This window comes from Emys orbicularis, chromosome 7 (genome assembly GCF_028017835.1).
Source record: "Emys orbicularis isolate rEmyOrb1 chromosome 7, rEmyOrb1.hap1, whole genome shotgun sequence".
NCBI classification, from domain to species: domain Eukaryota; kingdom Metazoa; phylum Chordata; order Testudines; family Emydidae; genus Emys; species Emys orbicularis.
The window spans coordinates 22,621,147-22,640,203 of NC_088689.1; the positions used below are offsets into that span (position 1 = coordinate 22,621,147).

Consider the following 19,057-nt stretch of genomic DNA (forward strand, 5'->3'; position numbering starts at 1 on the left):
CGCTTGTGCAGGGAAAGCCCTTGGCGGGCCGGGCCGGTTTGTTTACCTGCCGCGTCCACAGATTCGGCCGATCGCAGCTCCCACTGGCCGCGGTTCACAGCTCCAGGCCAATGGGAGCTGCTGGAAGCGGCGACCAGTACGTCCCTCGGCCCGCGCACAAGCGGCGGAACAAGTTTGGGAACCACTGCTCTAGAAAGAGGCTTTTCGGTACCACCTCAGAACACTGGTCCACCCTGTCTGGTGTTGCAACTCCAGGTTTGGCCAAGCTTTTGTATTTCAGAGGAAGATGGAAAAAACATCAACCCAGAATACATCTAGCTAATTATTTATTGGGGGGAGAAGGGGAGAGAAATCCTTCCTGACCTGCAGGCAACCAACTGAAGCCTTGAAGCATGGTATTTGATTGTAGTCATTATATGTGTTTTTAGATGTCCAAGATGTCTTTGGAAAGCTTACTTACCTGAGTCCAGAGCAGGTACTGAGACTGACTGCAGAATCAGGATACCCTTGCACAGTACCATGGTAATAGCAGTGACCCTAATTGCAAAAAGGAAGGAAGGGGGAAACATTTAGGTAATCATAAATTCTATTCAGTGCCTTGTTTTTATAAAGTTCTCCCTTCCTTTCTAGCTAAAAACCTTGTTTGATTTCAGGCGACAGCATCCAGTATCCCACTGATAGCAATCTTTCTGCTTCCATGAAATATTGTAAAGAGCATTCTCAATGTTTAATGTTGGACCAAAGGAGTCCACACAAGTACCTATGGCATCCCTAATTGCTAAAAGACAATCAACAGTGTATTTAAAATATGACAAGTTTTTTCTCCTTGATTATGTTATCTGAAAGCTATGATATGGGGCATTTTATAACATTAAGCAGCGGAACAAATCTCATTGACATCAACATTTTGCTTAGATGTAAATTTTCTTTAGTAATAGGATGTAAATTCATAGGAGGTAATTAAGCATACTGTGAGATGTATTAAAACTAGTCTCAAATCTATGGCTTGAGAAACTCACATGGCAAATGAAAAGTGGGTTGGAAGGGAAGCATTTTATTAAATTAACTAGCTGGGTAGTTGCACATTATTAGGAACAAACAAAAATAAGAGGGTTTTCTATTTTGAAAGGCATTTTATGGCTGGGTTATTGTATTTCTTTAATAATCCAACTGCTTCCAAAAGGCAACCACAAGACTCTGACTCAATAAAGATACATATCTCGCTGCAATCAAAATTAATTTTATTGTTGACTAAAGGTTATACTACATCTGCAATTATGTGACTGGCTGGAAAGTAATGACTGTGTCACGTTCAGCATTTCTTTTTTTCACAGCTCCTTTAAATGCTATCCGGAAGCTGAAAATACTCTTGTAAAAGGTTGCTATCTTATTAGTGCAAAGGAAAGTTATCACTCATGTTTCAACTGACAGTCATCTCACTATGCCTTTTTATTACTTGGTTCATTCACATCTAGCTGCATTAATTAACCTTTTCAGTGTCAGGGAATGGTTTTCAATTACACAGCTGCACACAGCACACTTCTAAAGCCCACCTTGATTTCTTAAAGAAAGCAATAACCTAGAAAAAGACCAGGGTAAGATGGAATAGCTCAGATATGAATCCTAAGCAAATTAGTTTATCTCATAAGAAAATGTTTATTTGGAGCATTTTTTTAACATGAGAATGTAACAAAATACAGAACAGTGGGTTATAATCTGAATTGAATTTACATGGTTTGCCATAGTTAAAGCAACGAGAAAAATGGTGTGTCAGTGACTTATTGTTAGTGTGTCTTCATTATCTGCCTCAGTAAAGTGCTAGTAACGCTCTGATGAGAAAGAAAATCACAAACAAGAGGAGCAATTCCACACATTGAATTCTCTCTAGAGGTTTGCTTCACTCACAACTAAGGGCATGCAGCTGTTAGGCATGGCCATAATATTTCTGCTTTAAAGACAATGATCAATTAAACTCATCCAATCCTTAACTGGAGAAAAACCTGGGCTATCATTCAATGACATTGAGACAGCCTGGTTACATAAACATCCACTAAAAGTCATAAGAGTTAGTAGTCTGGAGTCTGAGGCAGGAGCACGATTTATAACTGGTGCTGCTCATGGAAGCCAGATATCTGTGTGCTCTCAGTGTATGTAGCAAACTCCTGGTTTACACTACAGACCTATATTGATATAACTATGTCACACTCAGGGGTGTGGATTTTTCACACCCCTGAGTGGCGTAGTTATACCGACCTAACCCACTGTGTAGACAGCTCTATGTCAGCAGGAGAGCTTCTCCCATCAACATAGCTACTTGGGGAAATGGATTAAGTGCGCTGATGGGCGAGCTCTCTCCCATTGGCTTAGACCGTCTTCATTAAAGTGCTACAGCAGCACAGCTGCGCTGATGCAGTGTTTTAAGTGTAGACTTGCCTGGTCTGTGAAAGTGTCTGGTGAAAGAGGAAGGGGATGATGATTCCTAGGCTGATACAGACTGCACCTAAAGTGTATCTGACATTATCGAAGAGTGTATTATAGAAAAGGTTCTTATTCCTTCCCACTCCAGACACACAACTAGATATTTCATTAACTTTGAACACGTCTATTCATTTTCATAACTTCAAGATCCACATGTTGCAAGAAGGTAAGGTTCCTTTAAGTTCAATATTGAAAACGGTAAACCTATCAGATCATATCCTGTGATTGGATTAGTGGAAAATTGATTTCTAGCTCAGTAACTCAGTTGAGTTACAGTATTTTTCACCTACCAAAAAAAGACTTTTGCGGTTTTAAATTACTGAATGAAGTAGATAATCCCCCCCAAAATGAATCGATACTACAGTGAGCTGATTTGTTGTATTTAAAGCTGTGCTCTGGCTTTACTGCAGACCATGAACTACTAGAGCCGTGATTAACTTTCAGAATGACAGATTTTTGGGGAGCTATTTAGTATATAGCCTAAATGTGAAGAGAATACAACAGTAACATCTGCATCAAGCAGATGCTCAGACTTAGAGGTTAGCTACACTTGCGAGTTACAGCGCATTAAAGGAGCCCCGGGCACACTAGCTCACTACCCGTCCACATTGGCAAGGCACGTAGAGCGCTCTGACTCCACGGCTAGAGCACTCCTGGTACTCCACCTCAGCGAGTAAAATAACATTTGATGCGCCCCCGCCGGAGCGCCCCAGCGTCAGTGTGAACGAGGTGTTGCATTACTGCGCTCTGATCAGCCTCTGGAAATGTCCCATAATCCCCTTAAGTCAAGTGGCCACTCTTGTCATTGTTTTGGATATGCCCTTTGAAAGCTCCGTTTCTGACAGCCGGCATGCTTATCTGCTCCAAGATAAAGCAACCATTATTGTGGAATGCTGTGTGGGGGGGGGGGGGAGGGTCTGCTGCTGTCTGAACTTACAAGACAGCATGCTGACATGCTCTCAGCCCCCCAAAAACCCATTCTCTCTCCCCCCACATATACACAACACGCTCCCTGTCACACTCCACCCCACCCCCCTCTTGAAAAGCATATTGCAGCCACTTGCATGCTGGGATAGCTACCACAATGCACTGCTCTCTGTGGCCATTGCAAGAGCTGCTAATGTGGCCACGCCAGTGTGCTGGCAGCTGGCAGTGTGGACAGACTACAGCGCGTTCCCTATTGTGCTCTACGAAGGCTGGTTTAACTCAAAGCACTCTACATCTGCAAGTGTAGCCATGCGCCTTAGGACTGCAAATAGCACAATGACCAAAACCTGATTTCATTTCCACAGCCGGGTAACTATAAATCAGTAACTTGATTTAGTTTAGAGTGCACTGTACAGGTATTTTAGGAATACTGAATGAAAAAAGATGTAAAATCAAATTATAGAACCTCAGGAAGACATTTCTTTTAAACAATATTGCAGTTGCTCTTGATCAAAAATGTGTTGTACTGGTCTCTTCAAACTATTTTAGGTAGCAAACTGTAAAATTTATTTGGGGTCTTTCTGCCATCATCGTTGTACCAAAGTACATTGCCTACTTAAAACTTTTCTTTCAAATGTATTTGTAAACAGGAAACTTTCTACAGTCAGCAATACACATAGCTGAGATTAGTTTGCTTCAATAGTGAACCACAAAAAGTTGTATATTCTTTCCTCATTTGAATATTATGAATTTTAAAACCATTTTGAAATTTTTCATCTACTTGCTTTTTTGCTGTTTACTTACAGCACAGACTATACATCCCTCCTTTTATAAAGTGAGCCCATGGGATAGCTATTGATGTTATACAATCTTCCAAAAGAAGTGATCAGCCATTTTCCATTGCAATAAGATATGACCACCACACGCATGCACACAGAAAGAGGCTGATAACTTTCAAAATTGATTGCTTTACTCTGGACATGACTGGCTTTTCATAATGAAGATATTTCTTAGCATTAAAAAGACGTGAGTGAAAATACTTCCCCTGTTGTCATCTGCAAGACTCATTACAGATAACATGGAGTGAGATGCTTCTATGGATACAGTAAGTAAGTAAGTAAATAAATAAAAGAAATATTCCATCCGAGCTGGATCTACTAAGCCAGATAAAAGATAAACTTCATAATTAAAATCAATCGCTGCACTGTTTTTAATTAAGGAATTCATATTTGCCGTCAGAGGACAAAAATGTGAGTGACTTAAAACAGTACTTTATTTATAAAAAGCATTTTTAAAAGAGAAAAAAAAGGCATTTTGTGCTCATTTTAATGAAGAGCAAGTTAGCCAGATATTTTTTATAAAAATATCTTAGGGCCTGATTTAATAAAAACAAAAAATAAAAGATACATCTTGCTTGTGCATTGTGGAAACCCACACAGACCTTGGAATGCCTTTATGTGACCTTCGACACTGCCCTGCGGAAGCCAGCTTTTTAAGGCTTTCTTTTTAATCGAATCAGGCCTTCACTCCTTATCTGTGCAACAATGGCTGTTTGTGGCCTACTAGAAAACTCTAACAAGTGCATTTTCAAAGAGCTGCATAAGGCTTTAACAGCAAAAATCTTATAGGTTTCAATGACAGTCAATGGTGAAACTCCCCAAGCCTCACTTTGAAAATTTCCCCCTCAAAATTCTTGCTTAGGTACATAGGGACAAGCAGTTGCCAAAGGCAACAATCTAAAAACAATATCCAGCTAGCTATTTTATTTCACTCTCCCATCCTGGCAGCACTCACGTGGTGTTTTAATGATGAAGCATCATCTATTCCCCAAGACACAAACCTTACCGTGTAATTGCGTGTGAGAATGACATCAGTGCCATCTTTCATATAGTGTGTTTCTGTGAAGCTATCAGCTAAGAGGCCTCTGAAAAAACAAAAGAAAACAAAAAGACACATCTGTAATATTAAGATCAAATAATCATGACATTTGTTCTTCCATGGTTCCATCTGCGATAGAATAAGAAGTTTAAAATTAACAAGCATGGAAACAGAAAGCCTCATAATAGGTCACCGTGACTAGAGCATGAATTAGTGCAGAACTGTGCACAAGATTAGGAAAAAATGTGTCTGGAAATCACTCGAAACATCAAAGAAATCTAGTAGGTTAGTAGGCTGGAACTTTAAAAGTTCCCTGATTAATAATGTCTTTATTCTGACTGAAATTGACTAGAAGCTGCCAGATGTCCTTTCCTCCAAATGAAGATTAAAAATAAGCACAGCTCAATATTGAATCCCTCATGTCATTTTTAGTATCTTTCCAATCAAACTGGAAATCTAGACATTTGGAATATTTTAAAAGTAATTCAGTCATGGTAAAGATGCTGAAAAAATGACACATATTGGAAAAAAGGTAATGTGTCCCACATTCTATCCTGCCCTTTGCTATCTAATGCACTGTGTACATCAGCCAGTGGCTAGCCACTGCTGTCACATTTACATGCTCACAAAAATGTAAAACATGGGTTTTGAAAACATACCATGGATTTATTGGACTGGTGTATTTAATTAGGGCCGTGTGAGCAATTTGGGTAACAGGGAGGTGGGAGAAATGAGGTCACTGAAATATCATCAGTGGGATTTTCAAGAATGCTCAGCTCTAGTGTAATTCTACTCTCTGAGAAGTCAGTGATACTCCCATTGGATTCAACGGGAGCAGAATCAGGCCAGTGATGAGTTCTTTTGAAAATTTTACCCCACAAGTTCAAGGAGCACAAACCTTAAAACTTCAAATGTTTCAAGCAGTTCAGGGAAGAGGATTATATGTTTGTACCTCCTGGGATCTGTCGGTGCCCATTTAATTTTTGTTACATTCCAGAATGTCACAACTGAAGCATCTTGTGATTTATACAGCAACTCACCATATTAAGCTTAGCATCACTGACCATTGCAACTGTAGTGCAAGGGCAATATCAGCTGTCTTTGAAATTCAGGGACACCTACTTTCTAACAGCATTCAGCTCCTGCCATCAGAGATTCCCCAAGGATAAGGTTTTATCTTTAAGATTAAAAACTGTAATTATAAGTAATAAACACATCCCACCGTTGTCACTATTTTTTCATGGTGCAAGCAGCCATGATCTATGGAAGAGGTATATTTTAATGCCATAATAAGGTGACTTACTCATCAAGGCATCACTGTGCCTTCTAGCCAAAGTATTAGAGGGCTCTCCTTCTGTGATGGTAGGATAATTGATTATTTTAGCAAAAGCAACATGATCTCCAGGCACTAAGGTTATTTACATGAGAGTAAAAGAAACAAACTTGTTCGATTGATAGAAAGGGTTTGAGAGACTCCAGGAGGAGATGAAAGAATTCCTCCTAATAAACTGGATTACTATGCACAGCAGTCAATAACTTGCAAGGATATATCAAAAGGAGAACATGTTCATAATGGGATTCTTTTTCCCCATAGCAACTTATCAGAAGAACCTAAGCAACATAAGGGTACAAGCCCCATTTATGTATATTGAATCTTGAGCTTCTAAGTCATTTATGCACTTTTGAAAAATCCACCGATACTGAATATTACGTCTGTGAGGTGGGCCTCCATTTGTTAGGGACTCGGACAACACCTTAATAGTTTACCCAGGTAAACAAAGGGGAACAAGAAATTCATTGCTGTGGAAATACGTTTCTAATGTAAAATGGGTAGAAAGGAACACAACAGCTATTTGGGCAGTTCACTTTTCAAGAAAAAAGTGTATGAAAAGCAGTTGGGATGAGGAGAGAGAGATTGGCTCCAGTAGACTAGCAGTTCATTAGACTAGTTTTCAATAAATGAGAGGTATGCTTCACAAAATTAACCTTTTTGTCCCCAGAATTAAAAAAAAAAAAAAAAAAAAAAGATCAGAAGGTTCTACTATGGGTACCCATACAACAGGTTCTTGAAGAAAGAGTTGTTATTGATAAAAGACTTTCCACTTCTGACTCAAGTTCTCAGGAAGATTTATAATCATGGCACTTAAAGGTTCCTGGACAAAGGAATGTCAGCAAGGAAATGTAAATGGTCTAAGGTGTTTTGCAAAAGAATTTCCAAACCGTGTAAATGTTCAATGTTAACTGTACCTTCTTTTAAACTACACCAAGAACAAAGATCTTGGCAAAGATTTTTGGAGTTCATAATTGTAGTTTTCTAAAAAGTACAGCTGTGTCTGTGTCTGTGTGTGTGTGTGCGCATGCACACATATGCATGTGTGGGGTGTGTGTGTGTGTATATAAAGTTTCTCCTTGCGGAAAGCCCAGGGAATAGGGGAAGCATTACTTTTGAGTGCAGTCTCTGCTCAGGGACTGTCTTCAAGTCAAGGTATTGATCTGTTTTTCAATTTTTCATCAAGAAAGCATTTCTAACAAGGTCAGAAGGAAGAATATATATTTACATTGGCTCTCAACACAGGTGAAAAAATACCATCTGTGAGTGTTTGAGGTTTTGACAAACATTTTAGTGAAATATGAAAGCTCCAGACAGACGATGATATCAAAAGTAAATGGCAGTATCATCTGCACACCTGCAATGGACCAGAGAATTCAGATTCAGTGGTTCTTGGCCAATGGGAGCTGTGGAACCGGTGCATGGGGCGGGAGCAGTGCGCAGCGCCCCCCTGCTCGTCCCTCCGCCTAGGAGCCAGAGGGACATTGCCGCTTCCGGGAGCCTCACGGAGCCAGGTAGGGAGCCTGCCAGCCCTGCCAACCAGACTTTTAACGGCCTGGTCAGCAGTGCTGACTGAAGCCGCCAGGGTCCCTTTTTGACCGGACATTCCGGTAGAATACCAGACACCTGGCTACCCTAAGTATCTACATTCCCTTACTGCCAGTGCTTCTGAAAGCATCATCATAAAGAGCAGCTGTTTTATTAATTAGTGTTACCATTTATATAGCAACACTGGTGAGCATTGTGCTTTATAGACATGTAAGGACAAAGAGTAAAATCCTGTTTCCATTGAAATTTATGAGAGTTTTGCCATTGACTTCAGTGGGGCCAGGATTTCACCCAGGATGCCTGCACCAGAGGGTTTACTATTTAAATAGACAAAATACTGACATGGGACAGGGTAAGAGATGTAACAGAGAGGCAAAGTGATTGAACAGTACTCTTGGCACATACCCTGTTATTCCCAGGGGTTTCACAATAACCTAGTGATCTAATGAGGTGAGAGATGGAAGCAGGGAAGGTGACTCAGTGCTGGAGCGCTAGACTGAATAAGGTAATTTTAAGGAAGAGACTAGAGAGGAAAGCTCATTTCCTTGGGTACTGGAGGAGGGAGACGGTTGATGCTGATATCATCATTACGGAGATCAAAAATTGAGAATAATAATGACGGGAACGATGACTAGGATGACCTTTACACTTCTATTCATTCCACCCCCGAGAGAGGGCTCAGGAAAGGCTAAATAGGTTTTAACGCCAGAAAGGACCATTGTGATCACATGTGGAAAATCCATACCTTTGAGCAACGTAGTTTTACTGATCTAACCCTTGCTGTAGACAGTGCTACGTCAATGGGAGGGATTCTCCCGTTGACATAGCTACTGCCTCTTGTGGAGGTGGTGTATCTATACCGAGGGGCGAAGTTCTCCTATTGGCATAGGTAGCATCTCTACTAAGCACTACAGTGGCACTGTAAGTGTAGATAAGCCCTTAGTCTGACCTCCTACATAACACAGGCCATGGACTTCCTTGAATTAATTCCTGCTTCAAGTCCAGTAGCTGTGGTTGATCTAGAGTATTTCTTCTGGAAAAAATATCCCATCTTGATTTAATTTCCAGTGATGGAGAATCCACCACAACCCTTGAATGTTGTTCCAATGGTTAATTACCTTCACTGTCAAAAAAGTGTCTTTTATTTCTAGTCTGACTTCGTCTAGCTTCAACTTCCAGCCACTGGATCTTATTCACTGGCATCATTGGTTTCATTTCTCTTATGTCTTTCCTGGAAAGTTCCAGCTCCTGAATTAAGAAAGTTTACCAAGCAAAACAAACTCCCAAAGGTGCTACTATCAATCCCTGGCAGGCTTCTTTCTTCAGAGACTTTTGGCTCAATAGCCTGATACCAGTCTGCTGAAAAAGTTTTTTGAATTGTAAGGCTGAACAGTCTAAGAGTACGTCTACACTACCCGCCGGATCGGCGGGTAGTAATCGATCTATCGGGGATCGATTTATCGCGTCTCGTCTCCGGAACTCCACCAGGACGAGAGGCGGAAGCGGAGTCGACGGGGGAGCCGCGGCCATCAATCCCGCGCCGTGAGGAAAGTTGATCTAAGATACGTCGACTTCAGCTATGCTATTCTTGTAGCTGAAGTTGCATATCTTAGATTGATCCCCCCCCAAGTGTAGACCAGCCCTAAGAGTGGTAAAGGGTCAGCAACAATACTGTGGCAATGGAGTCCACCAGCAGACTTTCCCAAAGGAAGATAATCAGGTGAAATGGTATGCTCCTAAAGCAGCAGCTGAAGATCTGCACATTTCCTGTACAGGTTATGGGCCTGCTTAGGAAGATACACTTTTAAAAGTAGAGAGAGGGTTTCAGTAATAATACTAGTCATTAAAAATGCTTCTGAGTAGCTCTGAGCCTAGTTACTAGAGCAGGAACTGAAATTTCCCTGCTTAAGACCTCTCCTTTTGCTCTTTTGCCCTTTTGCCATGTACTGTGGCACATGGATATTAATTGATAGTAAGATAGAAAGACAGATTTTCCTTATGATGTAAAGGATGGGGACTATATAATGCATGCCCTGTTGTGAAAATTTGGCCTACAAATTTACCTTAATTGTGGGCTCAACTATAAAAAGTGAGTGTTAAATTCATAAGATGGTACAATAACATATAACAACAAATGTTAATGGAAAAATGTACAAAAGGGAGACAACAAATTAAATTAGTCCAAAATAAAAGGCCTACTGATATAATTCAAGGACTGTGTTAAGATCATGCCTAGTAAACACACAGTGTGAGAAACAAAATTAAAATTAATGAACCAAAATTAGTGTATCAGAAATTAGGTCTATTGATGAGAAAATAACAGGATGGGCTACTCCACCCATCACTCCCTTTTGGGGTCCTTAAAAAGACATATGGATAAAAATTGTTTACCAGAGTGAGTTTCACCATCATAACACCCACCCCCACTGTCTCCTGGGAACCTGGATTTTTGTCAACCTGAACCTGAGAGACGTTCTGAACAGACTGGGCCAGAAGGAGGGAGCAAGAAGACATTTGCCACCTGTACTGGTTCCTGCTAATACCTGAATACCACCTGGGATGTAAAACTTACCTTTCCCTCTCTCTCTCATGAGTGGCCTTGTCCTTCTCCATCTTATTTCTGCTCTTTCCTATCCCTTTCCTTTTTCTATCTGTTTAACAAGAGTCTAGCTTAGCCAGCCAAGACTGCATATTTTGCAACACTGCTGTAAGCCTGTGACCAGAAAGGGGCAAATAAAAGCAATGCCCTAAACAGCCCAATGCTGGTATTAGTTTGCCAGATGTCAAACTGGCTGATAAGACCATGTGCTTTTTTTAGCAATAAGGTTGCAAGTCAAAGTCAAACACCAGAAACAGAGGTTGCATTTTCTATCTTTGCTGTTCTTTTCTCTCCCCTTTTTGTGTGTTCATTTTGTTTTATGCAGTGTTGTAGCTGTGTTGGTTTCAGGATATCGCAGAGCTTGTCTCTCTTAACAACAGAAGTTGTCCAATAAAAGATATTTCCTTACCCACCTTGTCTCTCTTCATTTTGTTTTGTCTTCTGGGGGAGGTATAGCTCAGTGGTTTGAGCAGTAGCCTGCTAAACCCAGGGTTGTGAGTTCAATCCTTGAGGGGGCCATTTAGGGAACTGGAGTAAAAATCTGTCTGGGGATTAGTCCCCCTTTGAGTAGGGGATTGGACTGGATGACCTCCTGAGGTCCCTTCCAACCCCGATATTCTATTTTACGGGGGGAGAGATAGCTCAGTGGTCTGCTAAACCCAGGGTTGTGAGTTCAATCCTTGAGGGGGCCACTTAGGGATCTGGGGCAAAATCAGTACTTGGTCCTGCTAGTGAAGGCAGGGGGCTGGACTCAATGACCTTTTGGGGTCCCTTCCAGTTCTATGAGATAGGTATATCTCCATATATTATTATATTATATATTATTATAAATGGGATCAGACTTTAGCAGCAGCAGCAACAATGACCGCTCCTGTCCATCTCTACTTCTGCTCTTTTCCCCCAAACAGTGGTTTTCAACCTGTGGTCCGCAGACCCTTGGGAGTCCGCAAACTATGTCTAAGGGGTCCATGAAAGGTTGTCGGTACCATAGAACAGTGGTTTTCAACCTGTGTTCCGTGGACCCGCTGGGGTTCTGCAAATTATGTCTAAGATTTCCAAAGGGGTCCGTGCCTCCATTTGAAATGTTTTTATGGGTCCGCAAATGAAAAAAGGTTGAAAACCACTGCCCCAAAAGGATAGTTATTACCATCTTTAATACTACCTGAAAGACTGTCAAACAAAGGATTTTTTCCTTCTAAAAACTCTCTTCAGCTAAAGGGAAAGGGAACAAGGGATGTTGTTAAAATGAAAGTCTTATTTAATATTTTACATCTCAAATGCTTTAACTGCTTCCCCTTCTTTTCTGTATTTTTAATAAAAGGTTAAAAGGATTTTTAATAGTGTTTGCACCATGGTACTAAGCAAGCTAAGGTCTCACTATACCAAACCTTGTTTAATGTTGGACAGGGCCTGGGTTATGTTAACACCTTTGGACCATATATTCCATCTAACTTAATACAACAGCCCATAGGATACCCAATATTTTTTGGCAGGCAAAGCTGTTATCCCCTCTTTCAAAACATCTAATGCCTTAAAAGCTGTATAGTAGAATAAGCATTTAGCATGAGTATCAAGAGACTAAGTCATGTAAGGGCATTTCTTGAAAGCTTATCAAAAATAAGTATAACAAGCACTCAAGTTCAGCAATCAGGAAAGGTGTGCTTGAACTTCCCATTATGGCACTAATATTAAACAACAAATTTAACATATGTATCCATTAGGTAATTTAATTGCCTCCCTCAGAAAGAGATGTAATTCACTAAATTGATTTACATTTCCTTTTCTGACTCATAGCAAAGAAGATTAATACAGGAAAGTAAATCAATTTAGATGGCAAGCTACTTAACCTAATTGGATCAATGTAATTCAGAAAGAACATGGATCAAAATAACATTAATACATCATAGTGCAGGAGCTCTGATTCAGTTCATGCCCACAGCTGAAGTTCCAAACCCCATCAATCCACAATGTTCAACAGTGCCAAATGATTATCAATTTTTTGCACTGCACGAAGAAGTGGAAACAAGAGAAATAAATAGTATCAGGAACTGCATTACTTGCTGGGCACACGAGAAAAGAAAGAAAGAAAGAAAGAAAGAAAGAAAGAAAGAAAGAAAGAAACTAATGGAACACCAGAGCTTCCTGATTAATTCTTTGTAGATGAGAAACGTGCTTCTCCTGAGTTAAATTGCTTATGTAATGCAGCACAGTCAATGACAGTGTCATGAAACAGCTCTTCCTTTTCTGTCTCTCTGAACAAACAAGTGGAAACTTCTCAGGGCAGGGCAGGACAAGCTTTGCCTACCCTGAGCTAAGTCAAATATAGTGCAGTTGTAAATTACCGGTAGTTCTAAACGTACCTATCAGATTTGCCTACAAACTTTCAGGTGTCAGCTGCCTCCATTGGTCTAAGGCTCAGAGTACATAATGGACATAACTTAAATTAACAAAAAAGCTAATGACCCAGAAACTTGAGCTGCTGATTTTTCCAAAATGCTAATCTTGCATTCAGATACACAAACAGGATCTTTTTTCAATCCACTCACTAACAAGTATGATAGTGCAACACAACTTAGCCTCTTATCTCCAAAACGAGAAAACCACACTGTGTTCCCCAAGCAGCAATGCATTATCTCCAAAGGTCATAATGATCCTTCCATCAGTTTGGGAATGTCAAACAGATATAGAATCAGAGAAGCCAGAGATGGAACAGATCTACTAGATCAAACAGACAAATCTCTCTGCAAACGCAAGATGTTGTACAACAACAATTTTTGCCTCATCCAGTTTCAAATGTCGCAAGCAATACAGCCTCCACCGCTTTGCAGAGGTGAATACAGGCTCCACCACTTTGCAGAGGTGACTGTCATGATTTGTTTCCTGATATTCAGCATAGATTTTTCCTGTTTTAATTTCTCCTTGTTATACCCCTTTTACTAGCTTAAATAATTCCTGTCCTCTTTGGTGCATACATCCTTCAAATGGATGTAGACCATTATCATGTCCTCCCTGAACCATTACTTAACCAAGTGATACTCCCATGAGGATATGGAAGTGCCAAGAATCATGCACATTTCACACTACTGCTACTTGGGCAATGAGTGGCAGCAGCAGGGACAGACAATGGAATCATTCTTGGAGAGGAAGGTACTGGAGGCAGGGATAGAGTAGCAGCAGGGCCGGTGCAACCCATTAGGCGACCGCCTGCTAACATTTCGGGGGCGGTGACCGCAGCGGCCGGATCTTTGGCCGCCCCGGTTGTCAGCGGTATTTCAGGGCCGGGACCTTCCGCTGCCTCTGTCGGGGGCGGTATTTCGGGGGCGGGACCTTCCGCCGCCTAGGGCAGCAAAAAAGCTGGCGGCGCTCCTGAGTAGCAGTAATCTCTTTCTACATCCTTTCGAAGCAAAGAGCATGAGAGTAAGAGACCCTCCCTCTCACAGCAGCCACTAGACCATGGAGTAGAGCAAGCAGGCTGATTTTTTCTGCTGAACAAAACATGGCTTTTGTCTAAAATTAAATTTTAATTTTGGTTCACATGTCCCTCCCTTTGGGGAGGGGGGAAGTGTTGAGCAAAAAATTTTGGGCCCATAAAAATGTTCAGGTTTTCCAAACCAGAAAATGTTGACAAAAAAGTTTTTTTGAAAATCATTCTTTGTTTGAATTTTGTATTAAATACATACTTATAAAGAAACATTCTTGAAAATGCCTGTGAAAATTAGCAATTTCCAACCAGTCTTATCCTGGAGGGATAAGCAGAGACAGAAAGTTAATCCTCTCTCCAGCAGCTGAGGTGGGAGGGGAGAGTTTTAAACTTTATATGAAAAGACCCAGTAGTTAGATACGAAATGTGGAAATCCCAAGCAATGTCTGGGGAGAGTAGCCTGATAGAAAGACTAGCCACCATCTTCCTTCCCAGCAGCGTGGGTAGCAGTGGAGATGGGCATCACTTTTGGACCTTGCTGGTGGGCCTCTTCATATCTACTTGTCGCTAGTCCTCTAGATAACTAGTGTCTGGGAGATTTTCCAAGCCATCCCTAGTACATTTCTCTACTCTATTTTTGTTCTTTCTCTTTACACCTTTTTTTCCGACAGTCTTTTAGGCAGTTCTCAGTCCCAGTTCTCAGGCAGTGTTCATATCCAAGCCAATCTGAATTAATTTTGAGAATAAGATCTCATAAAACACTGTATCAAAAGCTTTACTAAAATGCAAATATATTACAATGCTCCGACTGCGGTGTCAGCTGTGCTGGGGGCAGTTTATCTGATGTGGTCTGGGAGGAAGGGTAGGAGTAGGGGATCGGCATAATGGGTACACCCCATGGGTTCCAGTACTGCCACTGAGTGGGCCATTGCCCCTGCCTCCACGCCGCCGCTGCAGGAGCCGCGCCGGTCTCATGGGCCGGTAGCAATTCGCCTTTTATAGGTGAGGGGCTGAACTCCCCCTCTGACTCGGACCATTGCCCTTCTGGTGAGCAGGGCGAAGCGGTAGATGCCTGAGTCTGCCGACTGACCATCATCGGCGACCAGTAATGAGAGGGCGAGGACCAATGCCTGCCCGAAGAGTGGTACCAGGGAGCTGGAGACCGGTGCCGCAACCGAGAACAATCCCGCACTGGGTGTGGGGTGTGTGTGTGTGTGATCAATGTCGGGGAGACCGCCTAGGCCAGGGGTGGCCAACCTGTGGCTCCGGAGCCACGTGTGGCTCCTCAGAAGTTAATATGTGGCTCCTTGTATAGGCACCGACTCCGGGGCTGGAGCTACAGGCGCCAACTTTCCAATGTGCCAGGGGGGCGGGGGGGAGGGTTGCTCACTGCTCAACCCCTGGCTCTGCCACAGACCCTGCCCCCACTCCACCCCTTCCCTTCCCCTCCTCTGAGCCTGCCGTGCCCTCGCTCCTCCCCCTCCCCCCCCAGAGCCTCCTGCACTCCACGAAACAGCTGATAGGGAGGGAAGGGAAGGCGCTGATGGTGGGGCTGCTGGTGGATGGGAGGCGCTGGGAGCAGTGGGGGAGCTGATGGGGGGCTGCTGACGTATTACTGTGGCTCTCTGGCAATGTACATTGGTAAATTCTGGCTCCTTCTCAGGCTCAGGTTGGCCACCCCTGATCTGCGCTGTGGCGAACTCTGGCAGGAGGCCCAACAGTATCATGGGTATGGGAATCGACGTAGTGACTCAGGTGTCCCGTGCCCTGCAGGTGGAGAACTTGGCATCATGGACCTGGGTCTTCTAACCAGGGGCCTTGGCTGGGTCTGTCGCATGGCTTGGCATCTTCAGTGCTGGCTGGCCTACTTGATCTTTGGCCACCGGGCCCGCTTCGGGCACAGATGGCCCTATAAGGGGCGGGGATCCTCTTCTGCTCCCGGGATTCGGAGGTGGATCCCTGGCTGGGCCAGGGGGTCTGACCGCAGGGGTACCCCCGAGTAGCTCTGAGGCGGGCACGTGGCCTAACACAGGTCCTTTGCCCGAAGCCCCTTTTTCCTGCGGTGCTGGCGGGCCCTTCAACTTCAGCCGCTTCTTAGGCACTGGGGTGGGGGAATGGTGCAATGGGCTTAAACTGCAGCAAGGGAGGTTTAGGTTGAACATTAGGAAAAGCTTCCTGTTAAGGTAGTTAAGCACTGGAACAAATTGCCTAGGGAGTTTGTGGAATCTCCGTCATTGGAGGTTTTTAAGAACAGGTTAGACAAACAGCTGTCAGGAATGGTCTACTTATTACTCTCAGGATATGTCTTGAGTGCAGGGGACTGGACTAGATGGCCTATCGATGTCCTTTCCAGTCCTACACTTCTATCATTCTATGGACTGGGACATGTTTCACTTCTAAGTTATGGGTTCAAATCTGCCTCAGTTTGCTAGTGTCCAAAAGTCAATCACAACTGATTCAATGGGTGACATGAGACATGGTTGTGGGCTCCATTCAACCCTAATGGATAAGAGTCCTCATTACAAAAAACAGCTAATACTATTGGCACTAAGTTGTGCCTGGCTGATAAATTTCAGCAGGTGGATGTCCTCTGGAACAGGACTCATTGGCATGGCAGTATGATGAAGCTTCCACTGCTACAATCTGTACAGTATCAGTTTGGTGGGGTTTTCTAAAGTTGGAAGGAATAATGGCTTGTGGGAAAGAAGGACGAGAACTTTTTAAAACAACTAACCCATATACTGGCCTGCTTCTGGCAACACTATATAACAGCCTGCATTCAAAAGCAATGTTGGGAGTCTGGGTTTCCGTTCTCTGAAATGCGGCTGAAAACAACATGGAGTATTTGTGATCAGTCATTCTCAGGTTAGTTCCATTAAGAATTATATCAGAACTCTGAGATGTGGTGAAGTGAAGCAGGAACTGAGGTAACAGGAGAAATCCCACATTTGTCCTAAAATAGAAGTTCTCACAGCAATTTCCCAAAACTCTTTAAAAACTTCTCTTAACAATAAGTAAATAAATAAATACAGGCGAGTCTCATCTTACGCGGGGGTTCCATTCCGTGGTTAGCGCGAAAAGCGAAAAGCGCGTATAGTCAAAATTACATTGAGTTCAATGGTGGGCGGAATTGCCCGCACTACAGGTACAGTATTAAAATTGTTATTTTTCTCTTTTTTTTTTGCCGACCGCGTAAAGTTGAAATCGCGCATGTTAAATGCGCGTAAGATGCGACAGACCTGTAAAATCTCCTGTGGGTGGAAAGTAACCAGAAAAGCTGAGACATAGCCCCCCTCCACTGCACACACATCCATTGCTGACAGTCACTTTGATTTTGAAGGCTGACAGGTCTGGGAATAGGACTTGGACATCCAGCATATAGATTTCATTAATCTAAGAACAGTGAGATGTAGGATCTGTTTCTGATTTCTTCTGCAATACTCCCACCTCCAGCACTCAATCCCACTGCAAAGGGCTTGGAAATGCAGCCCATTAGCTTCATTTTATATACCTAATTAAATCCTGCTATATCAATGATCTCCTTTATTTTCTTATTTATAATTCTAACTCTTTAACTAATGCCCTACATTGCCAACCCCAAGCATACAAAACTCATGAGCCCCCCAAATCATGAGATTGGCTTAAAAATAGTATATTTGGGGTTCTTTTTATTTGCCTTCTGATTTTTGAGCCTTTAGGGCTCATGTTTTTAAGCTTTTCTCTGCAACTTACTTCTTTGATTTTAAACAAAAGCAGATTCTTCTATAATCACATGACTCCAGGACCTGGGGCCTTAAGAACACCACCAGATATCATAAGACTCGTGATTAAATCATGAGAGTTAGTAACACTGTTCTGTGTTCTAACTATTCTGTGAGAGCAATGCGTTATTTTAAAGCTCAGGTCCAGATCTCTGGACCATCATCTAACCGCTCAAGCATAAAACAGCTGGAGAGCTGCCCTACAGGGGCTGCTCCCAGTTTTGGGGAGTCACTGGGTAGTGTAAACCTGGCATATCTGGTTTATGCCACCTACTCCTCCAATCCTGAGTAAAGGGGCATGTCATGGGCAGTGAAAGGAGGGGATGTTCTGGAGCCAGGTCCAGAACACCTTCCACTGTGGCCATCCTTGGCTGACAAAACAGCGTCTGAGGCTGTTCTAATTTATTCCAGGAGCTGAAATCGCCCTGAGACAGAGCACTGGCAAGGCGCTTTAGAGCCACCTTCCATCTTCCCTTCAGATGTGCTGCCGGAGCTTTACTGCAGTTAAGGAGCTGGCCCTTTGTCTTTATTTAACTTTGCTACTCCAGCCCCTTCCTCAGATAAAGATTCTGAATGATAAAGTGTCTGTTCTTTTTCCCTATCTTGCGCTCAATCTCAGTTGCAAGAATTCGTATCAAAAATTCTTGATATGCATTTTGAAATCTTGTCTGTAAATATTGGGGGGAGAGGGGGGAATAGGGGCGCAGGGAGATGTACCAAAAAATCATTACTTAAAATGTCATCCATTAATGCTGCAGCATGTCAGTCCTGGTCATCTTGACCTTTACATTGGAATTAGTTATTTCTCCAACTGGTAACCATTTGGATTACCATATGCATTCAGTGCAATAAACAAGTCTATTAAAGCTGTTGTCTTTTTGCAGCGGTGGTCTCAGTGAAAATATCTTCAAATATTCAGCTGGGCTTGCTTGGCAGTGGCATTTTTCAACTTTTGTTTCTCATTACAATATACAGAATGAATGAAGCATGGTAATGAGTTTCCCACGCTCATGCATCTAACATCACTCTAGTCATACAATCACTACATATTCTTTAAACACACCATATTCTTTCCCCCCTGTTTAATTATCCTAAGTGATTTGGATAGGGTGGTC

The 19,057-nt window shown here is 42.5% G+C and overlaps 1 protein-coding gene across 1 annotated transcript in view; it reads right to left on the bottom strand.

The window, feature by feature from the left end:
- The window catches only part of ADAM12 (ADAM metallopeptidase domain 12), a 298,168-nt gene that overhangs the window by 119,694 nt on the left and 159,417 nt on the right, over positions 1-19,057 (bottom strand). The window contains exons 4-5 of the mRNA XM_065407602.1: positions 5,251-5,329; positions 461-537 (exon numbers count right to left, since the gene is read on the bottom strand). Of these exons, the coding sequence (XP_065263674.1) occupies positions 461-537; positions 5,251-5,329 (156 nt within the window). The remainder of the gene's footprint in view (positions 1-460; positions 538-5,250; positions 5,330-19,057) is intronic.